A 21,858-nucleotide genomic window follows, 5' to 3' on the forward strand; every position below is an offset into this window, starting at 1 on the left:
CAAACTGCGCATGCGTAGATCCTAAACTATAAGTTTCGATTGTTGACTCACTGTATGTTCTATTACTTAGTATATTTGTGCTTTTAAATATATATAGAACGTTTAACTTTCTTGTAGATTAAATGTGCTATAGAAATAAATGAATCTGATTGATTGATTAAAAATAGCAAAATTGCTATTTATTTACTCTAATTGTTTAAAATGGCAGCTGCCTGACCAATTCTCTCTCGTTTCGAATTAGAGTTAGCCATGTTCGGTATAGCAAACTCTTTCTTCTTCGGCACTAGTTGGCGCCGGTTAATAATTCCTGTAATACTGGCACCCAGTGGACAGATTGTACTACAGCAATTTTGCTATTTTTAATCAATCAATCAGATTCATTTATTTCTATAGCACATTTAATCTACAAGAAAGTTAAACGTTCTATATATATTTAAAAGCACAAATATACTAAGTAATAGAACATACAGTGAGTCAACAATCGAAACTTATAGTTTAGGATCTACGCATGCGCAGTTTGATCCAAAAATTATGCCCCGCCTCTTCCGTGACAACTCTCACACATTCAAAAAGAGTCTCGCTCTCACACATTCAAAAAAAGTCTCGCTCTCACACATTCAAAAAGAGTCTCGCTCTCACACATTCATAAAGAGTCTCGCTCTCACACATACATAAAACGAGTCTTAGTACTGTGTGTGTGTTCAACTTTAGTCTTGTGTATGTGAGAGATAAACGTCTGTGTGTGTGCGAGCTGTTAGCAGTGTATGTGAGCGAGAAAGTTAACGTTTGTGTGTATGTGAGCGAGCTGGTAGTAGTGTATGTGCGCGAGCTGGTAGTAGTGTATGTGCGCGAGCTGGTAGCAGTGTATGTGAGCGAGAAAGTTAACGTTTGTGTGTATGTGCGCGAGCTGGTAGTAGTGTATGTGCGCGAGCTGGTAGTAGTGTATGTGAGCGAGAAAGTTAACGTTTGTGAATGTGTGTGTGACATTTTAGTAGTGTGTGTATACGCAATTTGAGTATTTTTTGAATGTGCGTGAGTAATTTTTGAGTGTGCGTGGCTATTTTTTTTGAGTATGCGAGAGTTTTTGGTAGTGTGTGAGAGACAAAACGTAATTTTTTGGAGTGTGCGTGGCTACTTTTTTGGAGTATGCGAGACTTTTTGGTAGTGTGTGAGAGACAAAACGTAATTTTTTGGAGTGTGCGTGGCTATTTTTTTGGAGTATGCGAGACCTTTTGGTAGTGTGTGAGAGACAAAACGTAAATTTTGTCCTAAACGGCCCCTCATACTCTTCCACAACTATCTACACTAAATCTGTGAAAAATCGTTTTCTAAATACATTTTTGTGAGCATGTTGCTGTGCACAAACTGCACAAGGGACAAGCAAAACTAAAAAATTTCCTGCTTGGGTCATATAAGCACCAGGAAGGGGTCAGGAAACAACATGACCTGTAGCATTCACTAGAGCGATCACTAGAGTCAGGACCTCTTTAGTCTGAGGTCATAGTTCACAGCCAGAAAACATGGAATGCTCTTTTCTGAACTGGGGATGAGGCTTTACCTGGAGCCTAATAGTGTTTCTGTCTTGGTAGAGTTTTAGAAATGAGCAAAACAAGTAACTGTGTTCTCAGCTTAGACTGCAGCCTCTATGATCTCACCCTGGGTTAAGCAGAAGACAATGGGAGAAGGATGGTTCAGCAACAATTTCTTGGCTCCTCTCCTTCCATTCTATGAAACTTGGGATTTCTGTCAATAAGACTTATGAACAGTTTGTGCATCAAGGAGAACAAAAGTCCCACTCATTTGGCCAAACATATTGGCATGTGAGGGTAAATGAATGTTACTTGAAGTATAACGATCTTCCAACATTTTCATCCAAGTATTCATTGTTGCATGCACTGATTTTGCAATGACAACAATGAATCAGCCTATTGTGCAGCTCCACATATTGAGTGTCTTGGTAAATGATTATGGCAGAATCGTTTCTCCACAGTAAATGAGGAAAATATTCCTGTAGCGATAAAGAAGAAGTTAAATGAGGAAGCTTTTGATTTACTGATCCATCTGTCTTTTTCAAATGTTTTCAACTGCAGTCAAGAGAAATGGAACAGGAACCAAGAGAACATGTGCCAAACAACAGACAGATGGACAACAAGAACCTTAATGTCTTCTACAGAATCTATGGGAACAACACTGGTTACTATGCAACTCCATGTAAATATGGAGCTCAAAAGTACCTCAATTTACTTCATGTTCCTGTTCCATATGTATGGAGACCTAGAAAATACTCCAATAACTCTCCAATCTGGACATAAAGTCTGTAAAATCAAAATTTTCCACAATTTCTGCTAAAACCAAAACTCTTACTTATTTTTCTTCCTATGGAACGTGGCGACCATTACTTGTTCGTAAAAAACCTCAAACCAAGAAGGCCAGCAGAAGTCCTTCCCACACGTGCAACACAGACCACGTTAATCCAAGCAGAATAACTGCACACATCCTCTGCCGTTAAATCCTCGACACACAGTTTTTGCTCCTAACTCGATGCTGCAGTTATCCATTTGCCCTATTAACCATAATATGGTAATGGAACTTGCTCCGCTCTCATCGCCCAGGCGGGGAGTCAATATAATTGACCGGACTGTGTGAGTCACTCCCCTGTGTTTTCTGTTTGCAAAGACATGCGTAGTATTTTCAGCAGCGTAACACCTGTTGAATGGCTGTTGTCTCATTACACAATGACGGCAAAGAAACAGAGGAAGACGGGAAAAAGGAGTCTTTCGATACTGCGAACAGATGGCATGCATGCATGGTGCACTGAAGAGTCCATTCAGCACCTGTGCTGCACAATGGGCTTAGCAGGGAAGTCTGTGGCTTGTTGTGTTTGAGTTGCTTTGGATACTCCGTCAGTGCTCTTCTGCACATCATTTCACACACTCAGGATTCCACACTGACGCTGACAGTTTTCACATTAGTGGCATCGGCTTAGCAAAGTAACATGACAGGGGTTTTGCATTATGGTAATGATAAAATGTTTTTCCTGTTGCGGCACGAAGGACTGTGTCATGTGTACAAATTACACTTCAGCATCAAAGTATTTTAGGATTTCAGGGAGTCTCTTTCAAGTCTCTCAGGTGCACACTTCTTCCTTTAGATCTGAATATGTTGCCAACCTCTCTCAGACTAATGGCACTTGGAAAAGAGCCTCTCTGTGTTCAAAATCACAATACGTTTTTGATGGATGGGCAGGCTGCACTCTACTCTTCTCCTTATTGCGGATTTTTACAGAATAACACGTTATTGTTGTAAAGATTGGGCCATTAAGAGTTTTTAAATCACAGTCTCCTTGGGGAGTTTTTTCAGGACCGTAATCATGTGTGTATAAAGGTTTGTTTAAAGCAGAGCAGCTCATGCTCACGTCTGAACGATTTACTTTTTGGGAGAGCCAATTTAAATGCCAATTACCACACTGAGAGTGGCTTTGATGTATTACGAAACCCAGCGCTGACAGTGACTGGTGCATGCAGCGGAGCAGGAACAAACGGCACCCCCAGGAATGGCAGTGTGAGAATGAAGTGGACTTGACGTGAGGGAAAGATGGGGGGTGGAGGGGAAAGCAGCTTTATTACAGTGTGAATGAAAGCCCTTTCATGATAAATGAAAACGCCGGCCGTTAAATAATGACACCATTAAAAATGTCACACCAGACAATGGCGGGCTTTTGTTTCACTTTAGTGAAATACGTTGCACAGGTTGGATCTGCCACCGTCAGTGAGAAGTAACAAATTGCTCAAATGAATGGAGACGAATGATGATTAGCCTAATATTAGGCTTTGTTTGCAGGATTCAGATTCTCCCTCTGCATCAGTGGAAGAACGGGCGTACACAAACCACAGAGCCTTTGTCGGCTGGGCAAAAAGGCAGATAAGGCAGCTCAAACAAAGTTTAATGCTGTCTGTTTAAACAGATAAGATGTCAATTTATTTAAATTTACAATTGACTTTAAAGAAGCACCATCTTCTAGCATAGATGGCATAAAATCAGATTTGTGCAGAAATACAGCAACTTGGAATTTGCTTGAAAGGCAATTTCTTCTGCTTTTGCTTTTTTAATCACAATTAAGTGTTCAAGATTATCAAACTAATTTTATTACCAAAGATAACATGAGAAAATACAGATGGTTTTCAAATAGCAATGATTTCTTTTCAGCCTATCCATACCAACCAGGCAGTATTTGAAAAAGTAAGCTTTTTTCATAATACTTGGTTGTGCAGGCCTTGGTGACAGCAACTCCGAAAAATACTTTGCAATAATTTGTAAAGTTCTTTGGAGGAATTTAACCACTCTTATTGTTTTAATTCAGCCACACTGGATTGTGATTTTTTACATTAATGCCTTCTTTAGGGGCATAGCACATCAGATCAATGGGGAATAAGCCTGGATGTAAGCCAATCCATATTGTTCCTTATACTTGTACAATATAGCCACCCAGAGGAAAACATTTTAGTATGTTTTGGGTTGTTATCAAAATATTCAATATTTCATTATAATAAATACTAAAACATTTCCTAAATTGCCTTTATCGGGGACAAGATAAGCCTTCCACTCCCAAAATCTTAGAAATACGAGTCAATTTTATTATGGTCAGTAATAAAACAAGTGATATTAAAGGTCCACTATATTAGAACAAGCTGTGGGATAGGTCTGTGGGCTGTACAAAACATGTTCATAGCATCTAATACATAAAATTATTCTCAGATATTGAGATTTCACCTGATCAGTTCTGCCAGCTAAAATCCTTGTATATATATATATTCAGTTTTGAGCTCCTTAAGCTTAAGGAATGCGCTGTTTTAGGGATACATCATGATTATGCAAATGAGCTGTTGGCCAAGCCCTCCTGACTCAGTGTTTACATTAGCACCTCCTCAAAATGACTACAAACAAACACACAGTAGTTTTTAACCCAAAGCAGACACAAAACCACAAAAATTCAGCACAAAGCCTTTGTTTTTGCTCAAATGCAACCTTTTTTAAAAAATATATTTGCGAGGTTAGACAGAGGAGAAGCATTTAGCATTTAGCACAGCGTTAGCAAATGCTAGCTAACATATCATGTTTGTGTGGAACAACAATACAAAACAAACACATCGTTATGTACTTACATCGCCATCATCTGCAGAACTGTGATGAACAGTAGAAACAGAACCTCCTTCAGTTCAGTCAAGACTTTTGGTAATTCCTGCCATGTACTGTCTGTAGTTTTCAAAGGACTCCTTCCTAAACTGATTTGTGTAAACTTTTTTTGGCAATTTCACAGGGACTTTGCAAGCAAAAAACGAATTGTATCATTTGCTCAATATTGCAATAAATATCATATTGTGAGCAGAATATCGCATATCGTATTGTGAGATTAGTGTATCGCTACTGCCCTCATGGGTATGCTGCTGTATGCATCACTGAGGTTTTTCTTTTTCATTCTAAATTGTTGTTGTATTACCAACTTGTTATTGGCATGACACTAATTAACTCAATAAAAATCATCTCAAACTGCTACTGGTTATATTTTCCGATTTTGTTCACTTAGAAAACTATGCTTTAAAAGAAAAATTGTAGCATCAACAACATTATCAAGTATTCTTTAGAATGAGTAGTAAGTATGACTTTTTTTTACTGTGACATTACCAAAGTGTGCTTGAGTCTAAGTTCATTTCTAACAAGAGGCAAGTTTTCAATATTTTTATACCCCATTTGAGCAGTATTATGTTCTTCACTTTCTATTAAAGACCATCCCTGACCTACCTTTATTTTATTCAGAGAAACAATGGGACAGATGAAAACCTGTGTGTGCACTTGGGAGTTGTCATCTAGCGGTAGACAGATTGTGAAGCAGAAATCAAAGTACTTATACTACAACCTTTCGACCTTCTGTGAGACTATTTTTTGTTACCAAGTGTTTAACTTCTGGTGCTAACAGAAATTATGAAGGGAAATATAAACTGACTGTACATATTTAAAAGGTAGATTTTCCATATCACACGAGACACATCTTAATGTCATGTAATTTGAAATTAACAGGAAATGGTACAAGTGTTGCATGAAAATCCAAAGATTCAAGGACTCCAGAGGAATGGTTTCACACAGTAGACCAAAGCAATTTACCCATAAAGGCCAAAATGATCATTTTCTTAGTGGAAACATGGTGTGTATGCATTTGTCAACGTGACTCAGTGCTGTGATCATAGACATACTGGGATGAATCATTTTGTGAATGCGGCTGGAGGATAAATGGTTACAAGAGATTGAAGCATTGAATGTAGACTATGCATTATTAAAACTAACAATAATCCTTGTATGTTATGTTCTTTCAATCAATCTATTAATGTTAATTTTGTCAGTCTTTGAGGTCACTTGCGTTTTATTTGCCTAAAAATGTCTATCCATGTATCTATTTTACTCTTATATTTCAGTATAGGCTGATGAATACAATTGTTCAGTATTTTCACCTCTCACCATGGAGGTTACTTGATAATACAATCTCTTTTCTGCAGCAAATATCACTAACACTAACTAATATGAATTAAATGTCAACATCACATTATAAGTGTGCTAATAGATTCTAAGATCATGTGAGCCAACGTAATATTTAACATATAGTATATTTTCTTTCTTTCTAAAGCAAATTAGTGCCAATAATGCCAAAGAGTTTTGGAAGCACAGAGAAAAAAGAGAAAAACAGAAAAAAGAAGATGCTTCACAGAGAGTCTGAGCTTTCTCCCATTTACTTAGATTCTGCAGGTAGAACAAAAAGAACAGAAGTTGTGAACGATGATGTTTTCTGCACTGTTTTAGAATTATAGTCTGCCTGTAGTTTTAGCAATGGCAGCCGAGGAAGTGAATGAATGATCTTTGGGACTCCAGCTAAGCATATCTTTGAACCGTTTGGTTTGTGTCTCTTAACATTCATATCCACAGTCAAACATGGTAATGGTAGTGAAATTGATGATGACCTATAATGGAAAATCCTGAAGGAGAATCTCTTGCCATCAGCCTGTGAGCTTTATTGAACTCAAGCATACTAATGCAGGTAGAAAATTAAATATACAAATGAACATTTTTGAGTGATCTAGTCAAACTCTGGATATGCATCCCTCTGTGATATTATGGCATGATCTTACAAAGGTACAAAATAATAATAAATAATAAGGTACAAAGAAATCTACATGTATTCAAAGTACAGCGCTTGTATTTCTCTGGATTCAGTCAGTGAGCCATTCTTCTCAGAGACAAATCCTTCACCTTTCAAGTGTCTGGCTGAGTGTGTTGTGGCATGAGAACAAACTTCCTAATATCATAACTTGTAATCGCTTGTAGTTAAGGCAGACGTGTGCCATTATTATACTGTGGAAACAGTTAAAAAGAAGAATAAAATTCACATGCAACCAGATGGCTGGTGATGTCTTTACTGCCATAGGAGACCATTTGGAAAACTTGATGCAATGGAAAACATGTACATCAGGGGTAATGTTGCACGTATTACCATGACTAAGAGGAGAAATCTTAACAACGGGAGTGAGCCTGAACTCCCGCTACGCCTGGGAGAGGGGGATCATGACAGAATATGAGTGGAGTGCTGGGACAGATGGAAAGAAACTGCTGATGGCCAGATGTGTAGACTTTCATAGCTTTTCCTCAATCTGCTGCTGAGGGCATGTTTCTCTTTCTTCACACACACCCTTACAAGCCTATTAATAATAATTGTGACATTAACTCTTGTAATAAATGGATGTGAGAATAAAGACGACAGGCTAATTAATAAATATGGAACTTTTAGGGGATGATAAATGCTCAACAGGTAGTCAAAGCATGTGTGAAAACACAAACTCTGCACACTCTTCAAGGAGAAATTCCCTAAAAACAACAACAAAACAAGAAATATGCTCTAATGACAGCTGTGGCTTCTGCCTGCTGGGATGACACATCTGAAGATCTGCATAATTTTCCCATGTAACACCAGTTATCATGTAGAAATGCTGCCTTTTGTCAAAGTCTAGCTCCTGGCTCATTCTGTTCTGGATCGAATTGCTGCTCGAACTTTCCTCAGACGCACTGCCTCATATAGCATCAGTTGGCACTCATGCGGCAGTCTTACACAAGGCAAGGCGGCCTTGCCAACTCACAGAGATCCACTCAGGCATGCATGCTTCTCATAACTAAAGAGGGAATGAAAATACGGTGATTAGGTAGGAGAAAGTATGTGGATGTCGAATCTGGAGGTTACAGAACTATACAGTGTAGAGAGAATGAGACAGAGACTGGAGTTGCCTAATCTGCCCCTAACGGGCTCATATCAATAATCAGAGGGTTAGGTGCTGTGGAAATTTTATTTTTAGAGATGTTCCAATAAATCAGTGAGAAATCAACATCACCTAATTTCCTGTTGACCAGCTCTGATAAGAGATCAGCAGGTACAGATTTTACAATCAAAATTCTTAAGAGATAAACCAATCAATCTGTCAATTTTTCCTTTATTGTCCATGAGTTGTTGAAAAGTGACAGTAAAATTGTATTAGAGATAAATTAATCAATCACCAGAGTCAAACGGCCAGATTGTCCTATCCAGTCTAGATTGTCCTATCAAATCTTGAAAACACTTATTATTGTTCCTGTTAAATAAATACTAGAAGAAACACTTTCACAATTTTTGATCTATCGATGTACCAACCAAAAACTTGTATTATGATTCACTTTTTTGACTTTCAGAAGAAATGGATAAAAGTTAGAGATGATTCATAAATAGTAATCTTTCATTTTTTTGGTTCTATGTTGGATTCTAATCTGTTACTTTAATTTAGGAACACTGCAGTACGTTTTTTTTCTCATGTTTGTATTACAGTCGGAAAAAGAAGTTCTGTATCTGTCATTATTGGAAACGGCTGGTAAGTTCTCAAAGAAAGCCCGAACTCGGTATCAACCAGGAAAAGCCTGACTGGTGCATCTCAAAATTTTACTTCCTATTTTTTAAATTAATTACATCTCAGGTTGTTCTTCAATACAATATATTATGTAATATGTCCTGGAGGCATTGTTTTCTGGTGGATTAGAAAGTTATTACCTCTGTTGAAGATCCTCCATCACATTTTTCTCACCTCTGATGTGGTATAGTCCTTATGAAGAATCAATAGGTCAAATCAAATCTCCACAAAAACCTATAATTGGTATTATGCAGGAAAAGTCTGATCATAGCATCTCTACGGTATTTTATTCCTAATCGTTAAATGCATCAAAGCTAAAAGATAACAGCATTTTAGGTGAGTGTTGGGGGTATTTAATTTGATGCATACATCTTCTGTAATCTTGACATTCCTTCATTTTGTGTTCTATTCAATTCTACTATATTTACCAAAGAACATGAAGCACATTTTTTCCTTTTTTATTTAATTCCTAGAATTAATGACTGGAATCGGTAGATCAGATCTGAAAGACACTGACATTGACATGGCAAAGCCTGATTGGTTTCTCTCAACCACAAAGAGATTTGACGTTCTGAAACAGATGAGCAAAGCGCCCACGTATAATAGATGAAAGGAAAAAGAGGTGTTTTAACAATGAAGCACAACTGGATAAGTTAGTGTGGATGCAGCACGAAAAGGTTCTAACATGACTAATCCGGAGTTGCTGTTATGTAATTCATGTGCAGCACAGTAATTCAATGCAGCACATCATAACAACACCCTAATGTGCTGTAATTTCTCCTAATTTCCCTCAAGATCCAAATGAAGAGTAGACTGGTGTATCAGATAAATCCACACCACTATGTAATGCCATACCCAACAAACTGCGATGCACTTTGTTATCTGACTGCTTTTCATCTGAACCAGCATTAACTTCATCAGTAACCTGATCTACAGAAGCTCGGCTGTTAGGTCAGACCACACCGGCCAGCCTTCGCTTCTCTGGTGCCTCAAATGACCCTGTCGCCAGTATCACTTGGTTCTCTGCTGTCGTTATGATTTAGGTTTTTATCTATTTGAATAGATAAAAATAGGTAATGCAGATGCATTTTGGTTATCTGGGGATGCTATATTAAGTCTGATGTATGATAGGGTAATTTTTTTCATTTCTTGTTTTTGTCTGTAAAGCCTGGGAAAGAAAACAAGTGCTGCTGGTTGAGTTTAAAAATGTAATAGTGTTTTTGTGGAGCATGTGATTTGTATGCGGCCATCTTGTTTTGTATGTGGCGTGTCGTACAAGTCCATGTGGCCTGGGCTCCAGAGGTGCATAACACTTAAGTACAATTAATTTTTCAGTCTAGAAGTGATGATTTAATAACGTGATATAAAAATTCATTAGATTTAAGGAATGTAGTCCATAGTACAGATGCTAACATTTCAATGGAGCCTGTTAGTTGTCATTAAGCAATGTTATTAAATGCTAATAAAACAGATACAACAGAATGAATGACAGGGTTTCAGTGAGATCTTGTATGCTAAATTTGAAACTTTTCAAAATATTTGTGACATGTATTATTTATATTTAAGAATGTTATTAATTCTGAGAAATAGCATATTCCTTTTATAGCTTAACTTACAAAATAGTCTAAATAAGTTAAATATACAGCTGCATATTGTTTTATTAACTAATGAAATTCCTTTCTTGAAGCCAAACCTAGTTAAATATACACTTCTTCTGAGTTTATATTGGACATGCAAAGAACAATTCTACTGTGATTGCCAAAACATTTAGTTGTTTTAATTTTTTCCTTATTTAACAAAGGAAGCCCTTTGAATCCTAAAATATCATTTTAAAAGCTTGCCTTGGCAAATAAGACAGCATATAAAGGCAGCACTAAAAAGCAATTAAAAAACTCATAAAATTGGTTAGACGTTACAAAATGTCACTAAAAATATCCCAGAACTCAAATGAGACCAGTGACACAAGCAATAGTTCAATACAGTTAAAATATTTGCATCCAGATATTTAGTTCTCTAAAATTTTTAACATCTGTTTAAATTTGCTCAATATAACGAGTTCCTTTATATTCTGGAGTTGATTACACAGATAAGCGGCAAACAGAGAGAGGCAACATCCAATAAACCAGCTTGATTTATTGTTACAAATAGATGAAGTATGAAGCAATAAATGAATAACCCATACTCAACATATTGATTGATCAAATTTAAGACCTAGTATGGGAAATCCGGAGGTACCGGAGACTTTTAGCCCTCTGGGTTCCCTTCAGTTTCAGCTCCACCTTTGAGGACTGGAGTTGTCAAAAAGTAGAGTTATTTAACCTATCTCAAATATGCAAATAAAATAGACATGAACTTGCAAAGAAAGAGGAAAAAACAGCACTATGGTATGAGTCATAGGACCCAACAAAATTGAAAGGACACAGACTGCTCAGTTTCATGTTCAAAGTATATAAAAGACTTAAAGAAAAAACACTAATTTCATCCAAAATAGCCCAACTCAGCCCATGTTTATGCAATTTGCAACAAAACAACTTGTAAAATTAAAAATGAGCAAGAAAAAGTCAATGGACTGGATGGAAGTACAAGATTTTTTAATACCCTGCAGAAACTGCGGTATTAGCTGATTTGTTCATATGTATGAAGATTTGTCCTCATGTTTAATTTGACGACTCTAATTCCTCTGCACTCATCAAAACCAACCCTGCAAATTAGGTTATGTTTCAGTTTGGCATTGCCCAGACAGTGCTGCTGAGCTGTGCATAAACTGTTGACTTGAAATACCAAATAGACCCTGACAGGTATAGACTACAACCCCAGACAGTGGCTCTGCTGTCCAGGCATCTTCACAGCTACTATCTTGTGAAAGGATTTTTTCCCCCCCTACTCTCTCCCCTTTTCGCCCTTCCCTGCAACCACACTGCCCTGGAGTGAACTGATTTCACTCTGCTTTGGCATATCTTTTTTTTCCCTGTGAAGAAAGGAAGTCTGGCGTTCATTCTACAGATGCACTGGATGACTAAAAGGGAGCACGCTTTGCATCCTGCTCATGTAAGACAATCATTCCCTTCCAGAGGAGCCCGACAACGATCAAAAATTCATTCAGAGGCCCTGCAGAGCGATTGTCTCCACACACAAAAAAACCCAGAGATCTAAGCCGAAGATGTTTTACCCAGCCTGCCAACCGCTACATCCTTCCCCCCGATGAGGTCCTTTACACCGAGCATAAGATGCGACCACACGGTCACAGCGCTGCTGTCTTACCGGCTGCTGTATGTGACGAGACGTCCCCCTCCCCGGAGGAGGAAGATGCTGCTGCTGCCCGGGCTGCCGCTGCTGCTGGTCTCCGCGCTGGAGATACTCGCTGCCGGCGGCTCTGCTGCCCGCCACCCGGTCCCTCTTCTCTCGCACGCTGGAGCCTGCGTTTTCTCGCTCTTCGCCGGAGTCGAGGGAGCTGAAGTTCCACACAATGAGGGTCTGCACCAGCAGCACGGTGAGGGCTGCGATCAGGGCGGACCGAGACCGACGGGCCAGCTTGCGAGCACAGGAGCCGCCGACCATGTTCGCACGCCGCGCTGCACAGAGCTGGAGGAGCGTCTGTGGCTCTGAGCGAGCGAGCAGGGGAGACGGGATGAGAAGAGTGGAAGTACTGAGGGAGGCAGAGGAGGAGGAGGTGGAGGTGGAGGTGGTGTTGGTGGAGGGAGGCTGAGCTTTATGGTGGCGGCGGAGGCGAGGAGGAGCGTCGGGAAGGAGAGACAGGGGGGCCACCGTGTGGTGAAACCCGACAGAAGTGATGCTCCGGGCGCTAGGAGCCACTTCCAGTTCAATCTCCGTGAGACGGAAATTAGTCCACGTTTTAATCTACCAAAAGAAGAATTTGGATAATATCAAATACGTACAGGTAATTGCAAATATGGAAATGTTCACTTTGCGTTATTAGAAGGCAGAAAATTGCAGAATTACTGGGCCTGTAGGGCTTCTTGACAGTCAAGTTAACTGATGTCAATAGAGGCATTGACTGTGGGGTCCCTAGTTTTATTATGTTGCCTTGGGCAGCTTTATTAATTCATATCAGTCAACTTTCTGTTGGGCTAAACTGCAAAAAAGGTTGTTTTTTTTTCTCCAATAAACCGTCAGTCAGGTAAAAAGTATTTTGGGTTGCTTCTTTATTTGAAGAAGCAAATAATGATCTAGTGGTCGCTTCTTTATTTGAAGAAGCGACCACTAGATCATCAAGCAAAGATAACCCGACCAAATACAAAATGCTGCTTAAAATGCCAACTTAATTTATTAAGGGGGGAAAATGCTATCCAAGCAAACCTAACCACAAAGTAAAAATAATTATTTTTTAATTAAACGTAATTAAACCTCTTTATTGGTTTTAATCGTGAATTAATTGGGAAGAACATGATGTTTTTTTGCAAAGCTAAGTCAAAGTTCACGAGTCACAAACGGCTCTGATCACTGCCGTATAACTTCATTAGGCCAACAAAGAAAAATCAACACACCATGACCTAATCTAGAGAAATTCAAAAATGCATGAGAAGGTCTTTTACACCCGGCTATCAGATGGAGAGAAGGTGATTTCTAACCAATCCTTTGGAGCTCAAGGGAACTGCAGTAACAGCCATTACTAATTAACAGGGAGCAGTGATTCCTTCACATGGTGTTGATAGTGGAATGGTTTGGGACTGTTTTGCTGCTTTACAACTTCTGCCTGTTGTTATTGATGGAACTGTATGAATTATTGTCTGGCCCTGAAGAAAAATATCCAGTCATCAGTTTGACCTAAGTCTTAAGTGAACTTGCATGGGTTATGTAGCAGGACAATGAAGCACACCAGCAATTCCACCTTTAATTCTTCAAAACAAAATAAATGGACATTTCTGGCTTGGTCTAGTCAGGTTCTGGACTTAAATCCAATTGGGATGCAGTGGCATTCCCTTAAACAGGCTTTGCATAGACAAGAGAGCCAAACCTCCTTCACAGCGATGTAAAAAAGACTCATCACCAGTTACTGCAAACACATTCTAGGCTTCGTTGCTGCCAATGGTGGCACAACTAGTCATTAAAATTGGGATTCAATTACTTTTGAACATATGGGCAGCTTGGTTCGGAAACTTTTTTCCCCTCAATATAAGAAATCATAATTTCAGTCTGTAGTTTACTCTCTTTATCTTGTCTGAAATTAACATTTGTTTGATCATCTGGAACACTTAACTGTGACCCAAAAAAAAAAAAAACAGAAGACATCTGTTAGAGGGCAAATGCCAGTGGAACAAAAGCTTAATGTTCTCAAGTCATCAGTAAAGAAAGTAGGTTTTAAATAATACTCGTTGCTTTGTTATTAGATGTTTTCTGTGCCCATTTATACTCATTCTGTAGTAAATGTTTCACATTTGTTATCGGTAATGATTGACCAACATTAATTAGACTAAATCTGTTGTAAAATGGCAGTAATCTGCTTCAGACTTGGCCCCTCGGTGACGGGCCATTAGCTCAAATATGGGAGGTACTTTGGATGGTCATCTACAACAGGTGAGATACAAACAGCTCATCATTTCCCAATGGAAGTGTTCCCTAACCCTGTTCCTAAGGGAACACTAGACCGCATGTTTTGGATGTGTCTAAAATCATCAAATGGTCATTATTACCTCCCCCAAGATCCCATAATGTTCTGCAGAAATCCATAAATGAACACCTCATTTAAATCAAGTGGCAGTAGGGAAACACCTAAAACATGCAGATGTAGGAATGAAGACTACTGCTCTACAAAACTCAGCCTCAGAAAAGTTGCCACTGAATTCTGAATATGTTGTGAATTCAAATGATGTTTTCACTTGTTCCAGCTGATCATTTTCACCATTTGAGTTCTATATACTTCGCTGTCAGTAATGTCTTTCTTTACATGTGCATAATTTTCTTATTTCATACACTTTTTCATCCTTGTTGGCTCATATATTACCTCCAGTGTTATTGTGTTGAGTTGGTATGAGGTCAACTGCCTCTGCAGTGCTTTTCCAGCTTTCAGGGTTCAGCTCATCACCCTTCCCCTTTCCTTCTTGTCAGCTACATAAATAAGTTTATAATGAATGAAGGGCTTTTACAATTTTCTTGTTTTCAGTTTAACTTTGTTCCTTTTTTTTTCAATCAAGCAATCTGCATACATTTCACATAAATAAAAGAGGCTGTCCTCCTGTGCGGAGTGCTTTGTTGATTTTCTTTACTACTATGTCCAATTTACACTGACATTTCTTAAGTATTCAGAGCCTAATTTAGCTCTTTGACAGTATGTAGGACATCTTCTTGAAAGTAACTCTTTTTGAAAGGGCAAACTTCAGAACTGCTTTCATTTTCAGCACTTTTTATTGTTACTCAGTTAGGGAACTGGATTCATCAAAGACTTTGGCGTCATTTTCTTAATATAATTTATTTTTGATACTGTTAGTTATAATTCTTTAACGCTGGTTTGTTCTATGTTTACCACTTCCAGCTTTCCATTTACTCTGACTTGCGCTCCCTTTTCGTTTTGCCATATTACTTTGCGGAAATATTGGCACCACTAGTGAAAATAGAGAAAAGCCTTAAGGGAAATTTTAGAAAAACAGATTCAAATTAAAGATTGGATTTAGGCCCTGCACTAAATGATTAAGTCTTAAAATAAATTAAGCTTTTAGTGCAGACAAATAGATCTAGGTAAATTGAATACACTCATTCAGTTGGTACTTTACTATATTGAAAACAAAAATCATTAAAAAAAAAGCCTTTGTTGTCTGTCATTGCTTTAAAACAAATCACAAAATATGGAAGAATTTTGAACTGTCAGTATAACTGAATGAGCTCTGACAAATACAACCATTTTCAAAGACTTTTTTTCTTCACAAATTGGGCACATTTTCAGGTAAGTGGTTGCTACAAAGGCCTCAGTCTTTGTGTCTGCCTCCCTTTCCTTTCTCCTGAAGCCGTTCATGGTTCTCAGGTTTGGCAATCATATAAACAGAGTCACAATATCTCCTGCAGCAGGCCCCTTTTTCTACACAGCAGGCATTTTGACTTGTCATGGTAGGAAAGGCAAAGGTGTTACTAAAAACATTAAGCCATGGCTCACTGCAAGTCAAGTCTCTCAAAAAGTCCCCGCAGTAAGCCAACGTGAATGGCCAGCAGAATCATCAGAGTGAAAGGCTGTCATTTTATGCCTCTTAAAGTAGGGACACACATAAGCTTAACATTGTACATGCTGCCTGTCCTGTTTTATCAGAGTGACACTATTTGAAGACAATGTAAGGTCCTAAAGGATTGTGTTTTCTGGCCAAACCAGGTGTTTCTGTTCCCTAAAGCTACCAATTTACAGCATCAGTTCATTCATCCATTGTCAATACCTGCTTATCTTGGCTGGGGGGCTTGTGTATTTCAGTATTTCAAATGGTCATTGGGCGAGGGGCTGGGTGTGCCACCGAGAATTCACCAGTCCATCAGAAAGGAACACAATGAGAACACACACATACATAGAGAGAATATGCAAACTAGATGAAGAAAGACCTCAGGCCTGGATTCAAACTCAGCAACCATGTACAACAACAAGACAATAACCAACATTTTTAGCCTAGACTGAGCTTCTCTTCTAGTTACTATTAACAATATACTGTATGTTGCCTTATTTTAGTGTACTCCTTACATGTTTGTACACTGTGTCAGGTCACATTCGGTCTGTGGTTTAAACTCTCCATCCATTTGGACTGAGCACTGGTACTTGTTTAGAAAGCAAAGGGATTTTTATTCTATACAATAAAGTCAAAAATAAGGAGGAAAGCCAAAATGTTCTTCCAGGTTAAGCCTTTTTCAAGTTTCAAGCAGAAGAAATTAATGAGAACTTGACATGTATGAATACTTTTGCATACTCACTACAAGTATCGCCTGCCCTTCTTAACCCAAAAGCATTATTATTTGCCATAGTGCCTGTCCTGTCTGTTTCCTTTGCATAATCTCGCCACTTAACAGTACCACTGTCTAAAAAAGATCAGAGACTGACAAAGAATTTTTAAGCGTTTCCACAATGTTAACATGCAGCATCTGTGCCCAATTTCAGCATGATTCACATTATGTCATTTTACTGCACACTATAATTTCCTTGGCTCAATGTACACGTGTTAGGCCTGGGAGGAAAATTTCCCCTCGGTTGAGGCTGCAGCTCACGCCAAGCTGACTGACAGCACCGCTGGTTCTGCGGTGGCTCACAATACATGGAGCTTTCCTGCTTTGGTTCATGTTACTTCTCACTCCAGGAAAAATCCAGAAAGATGGAAAATCTCTGTAGTTTTCACTCCATATTTCTTGTCGTGTCAAGTGCACTGCGGTTGTTACCATCATCACTTTAGGAGAATAATAGTCAAGCCAAGCTGCCTCATCCACTGTCTATTTTAAAAATAAGGTGAAAAACCCAAATAATTAAAAGCATTTTTGTTAATGTTTTAGAAGATTTGTGTAATCCAAAAGTATGTTTTTCATGTCTATAAAAAACAAGTATGATTTCAAATGATCCTACTGCTATCACTGTCACTATCACTATAACTGTTAAATGTCAAGTTTGATTTTTCCCAGGTGTCAGTGTGTTTTGTCAGTTTTTTGCCTATTGGACTCGTTGGGCCTGTTGAGGTTATTGGAGCTTTAACATCACCTTCCTTTTCGCTGACATTTAATTGATGAACTCTCAGTTTGCAGTTTGAATTAAGCACAGAAAATCACAGGCGTGGAGGACTTTTCTTCATTTTCTTATTTTGTTATTTTTGACTTAAATACGTTTGCAGCATGAACACCATGCTGTGTTTTATATGTAAGCAGACATGACATACAAAGGACAGTGATGTCAGACATAAGCTAAAAACTATAGGACGCCTTCTGCATGCATGTTTTTCTAGCATATTAAAACATATGGATGTCTAAAATCCATTTTACCCATTATACAGTATTCAAGCAACATGTCCAAACACTTAAAGACTAATAAAAATATATTTTTAACCTCCTGTAAAATGTAATTTAAATGCAAGCAATTCTTGGAGAGGGATATAGGAAACAAAGGAGTGTAAGCTTTTATAACAGTGACACACACTGGGCCCAGGTGTCCCAATCAATGTCATGATGGCCTCCTGACGCTCCAGCATAGATTGAAATCAGATAGATTTTATTGTGCAGAAGAAGAATGTGGCGCTCACCATCTAGGTGGTTTTTTTTATTGGGTGAGATGGCTCTGTGTCCTTTATGTAAGCAATGCTAAAACAAATTGCACATCACAGAAGATTTGATTCACATCCTCAAATATGTGCTTAGCTAAATAGCACTTTCTGTCTTTATTAATTGCCTTTAACAATCTCAAGTTCGAAACGGAAAATAATTTGAATAATACTTGGAATACTTATTATTTAGGGAATAAGTATTCCACTTATTCCCGAAATAAGTGGAATACTGAAGCTCCATAATTCTACACTGGACAAAGGCTATTTGAAACTCAATTTTGTATTTATAAAACTTCTATTGTATTCTATTGTAGTTTATCTTCTGATAGTGTCACAACAACTGAGTGAAAGTGAATTTATTTTATGAAACACCTTAAACACACTTTCTCTGTGACCTCATAAGAGCAAATCATCAGCAATCAACCAAGATATTAATACATTTAGTTTATTGTTGTTTACAGTCTCCACATACCCGAACATTCATTTGTTCCAAGCAATGTATTCAAGCATGGATGTACTGGGCAGGAATTCACAAACGACACTGGTTCCGTCACCCAGAGAATGATGTGTTGGTCCAAATCGTGTGTTCCTTCCCAATGTGGAAAGATCTGCTATATATTCACAATTAACTTCTGTATTTTAGATTTTTAAAGGGGTGTTAAGATGCCTGTACCGTGGACAATGAAGTCTTGGAAAGTCCAGAATTTTTCAATGAGAAAGAATCCTGAATTAATTACATTTACCATCATGGGGCCAGAATAAATAGTTCATGGAAGTTCCAGTGGTACTAGAGTTTTGAGCTCTTGTCAAAGTGGTGTAGGTCTTTAATTTACTTTTTTCTCTTTATTTTGCATAGATACATCTGCCAGTAGATCAAGGTGATGGGTAAATATTTACTTAATGCCCAAAATCCAGATCCAAGGAAATTTCTTCCGATGGTGTTCTCTTGTTTTCAGAGTTCTGCGACATCATATGCAGATATTCCTAATATTAATAAGTCAAATTATGCTAAATCAGATTATTCACAACCAGTGTGACATAAAATAGCACAATCCTACGTTTGTTTTCTGTCTTTGATACACAATGTGTTGCAGCAATCATATAATTTTGCCTGACTACACAACGACAGTAGCAATTGCTTCCTGACAAATTGATAGCTGGTTATGTTTATTGAAGGGCAAAATAACATAAGTCGGGGAAGAAAACAATAAAATTGCTAGATTCAGATTCCAACACCCAGCAAGGTTTTGCATATATTGCCCCTCGGACTGGGAAGTAAATTACACACTGTGGTGGCTATTGAAACACAGAAATAGGAAGTATTATTTTGAGCCACACATTGTGGGTTTCATCTTCAGGGATCACATTACTGACACACAGACAAAGCAAATGCAGAGTCCAAAACAAGAGTCTGATAGCAGACAAAGGAAGCTGCTTCTCACAGACAGCGAGTTGCTAACCTTGTCACTTTTGATTCAACAGTGTAATTAGACATTCTAGTCAGTTTCTGAGTTACAGAAGTTTGTTTTTATTGCTGCACATTTAAAGACTGTTAAATTTGGTCTGATGGACAAAAAGAGAGAAAAGAAAATCTCACTCAATATACTAAAGAGGAGTACTCAAATTACAGGGCCTTGCAAATGCATTTATACCTATTAAACTAAAAAAAACACATACATTTAGTTTACAACACCAAAACTATCTTTGTATTTGTATTGAAACTCCCTGGGTCAATTATTTGTAGAGAATTTTTGCTGCAGTTACAGCTGCAAGTCTTGTGGCATATGTTTCAACCAGCTTTGCAAATTTAAAGACTTAAGCTTTTGCCTATTCTCCTTTGCACAATAGCTCAAGCACAGTCAGATGAGATGGAGATTCTCAATTGGATTTGGATCTGGACTTTGACTGGTCCATTAGAAGACATAACTATGAATCAATCACAACTATTCCGTTGTATCTCTGCCTGGATGTAAAAAGTTGTTGTCCTGCTACAAGTTGAACCTTCATCCCAGACTCAAGTCTTCTGCAGCCTCTAATACAGTAGTTTCAAACCCGAGTCCTCAAGGGCCGACATCCTGCAACATTTAGGTGTTTTTCCGCTTCAGCACACCTGGCTCTAATAGAAGCTCATTAGTTGTAGAATTATTATTAGCTGTAGAGCTTGACTGCATGCTAGCTAGGCAGTTTTGCCATTTAACACAAATGCGTAGCACAAGGGACAGATCTAAACGTTGCACGACTCTGGCCCTCGAGGACTGCAGTTTGAGACCACTGCTGTAACATAAATACGCAAAGCTCAATCATACTACATATCCCACAATGCACTCACAACACAGCTTTGACCCCTTCGGTTGGGAAAAGGAGCACAGAGGCCTGTCTTACATTTAGCTTCACCAACTTTCCGTCTGCCATGACCAACTTCCCTTCTTGAAGACAAGAACATCCAAAGCATGAGCTGTGGATCTCTGCATCTCTTCCAGTTACCATGGGCCTCTTGGCTGTTTCTCTGGTTAATGTTCTTCTTCGCTTGACCTATCAGTTTAGGTTGACAGCTATATGTTGGTAGATTTATAGTTGCACCACATTGCTTCCATTGTCAGATGATGGATTGAACAGAGCGCTGTGAGACACATGAAGCCTGGGATATTGCTTTGTATCCCAATTCTGATTTAAACTTCTCCACTTTCTCCGTGACCTGCCTGAGGTTTTTCTCGGTCTTCGCAATGCTGTTTGTTCTCCAGCGTTCTCCAACAAACCGCTGAGGTCTTCACAGAACAGGTGAATTTACACTGAGATTAGCTGGGCACCGTTTCCAAATTAGGTGACCTCTAATATCGTTGCTCACAGTGGATAGTCAATTAAAGAGAGATGAATACAAATACTTAGCACGGTTTTGACGTCTGTATTATTTAAATTATAATCCACGTAATATTTTACTTCAACTTGATGCCTGAAGAAGACCCATTATGCATCCTTTTAAAGAAGGATAGGTCTATGGGCTGTACAAGACATGTTTTTAGTTTTACTTTTTGCACAAAATTGTTCTTAGATAAAGTGATTTCACCTGGTCAGTTCTGCCTTTGTTGAGCCTTTTTCAGAACGAGCAGTTTCCTCATCTTTTTGGGCTTTTTTACTTAGGCTCCCTTAAGCACTACTGTGTTCGTCTGTCAAATATAATCCAAATAAAATACATCAAGATTGGTGGTATTGGTGTGAGAAAATGTGAAAAGGTTCAAACGGTATGATTAGTTTATGGTAGTTGCTGCACATTACCTGCGAGGTAAAAATAACACAAAAGCATAGAAAATGTGACACCACGACTCGAGCCTCAGCAATTAAAATGAAAGTGTTGCCATATTTTCTTCAGATAAGTTCGAAAAGTTTGTAAAAAGGTGAAGGTAAAAGATGACAAGAACAAAATAACAGAATTATCCTTGCATTTTGCAACTTGTAAGTGAATAGTGAAAAAGCTACATGAATAAAAGTAAATTAGTTTTAATATCTGTCGTTTCAGACATCAAACACGGACAAAATGTTATCCAGACAGCTTGATTTAAAAAGCCTCCTCTAAAGCATTCAGCTTATTTGGCCTGAGATTTCATGTGAAAAGAAGCAAGAAAGCCCTCAAAGTAAATGTTCCTGTTATAAGGACTGCTTTT

At 38.3% G+C, this 21,858-nt stretch overlaps 1 protein-coding gene across 1 annotated transcript in view; it reads right to left on the reverse strand.

Moving 5' to 3' along the window:
* LOC114144899 (xylosyltransferase 1-like) overlaps positions 1 to 12,663 on the reverse strand; it is a 109,083-nt gene extending 96,420 nt beyond the window's left edge. The window contains exon 1 of the mRNA XM_028018128.1: positions 12,234 to 12,663. Within this exon, the coding sequence (XP_027873929.1) occupies positions 12,234 to 12,530 (297 nt within the window). The 5' untranslated portion in view covers positions 12,531 to 12,663. The remainder of the gene's footprint in view (positions 1 to 12,233) is intronic.
* Between the last annotated feature and the right edge of the window lie 9,195 nt (positions 12,664 to 21,858).

Source organism: Xiphophorus couchianus, chromosome 5, assembly GCF_001444195.1.
Source record: "Xiphophorus couchianus chromosome 5, X_couchianus-1.0, whole genome shotgun sequence".
Taxonomy (NCBI): domain Eukaryota; kingdom Metazoa; phylum Chordata; class Actinopteri; order Cyprinodontiformes; family Poeciliidae; genus Xiphophorus; species Xiphophorus couchianus.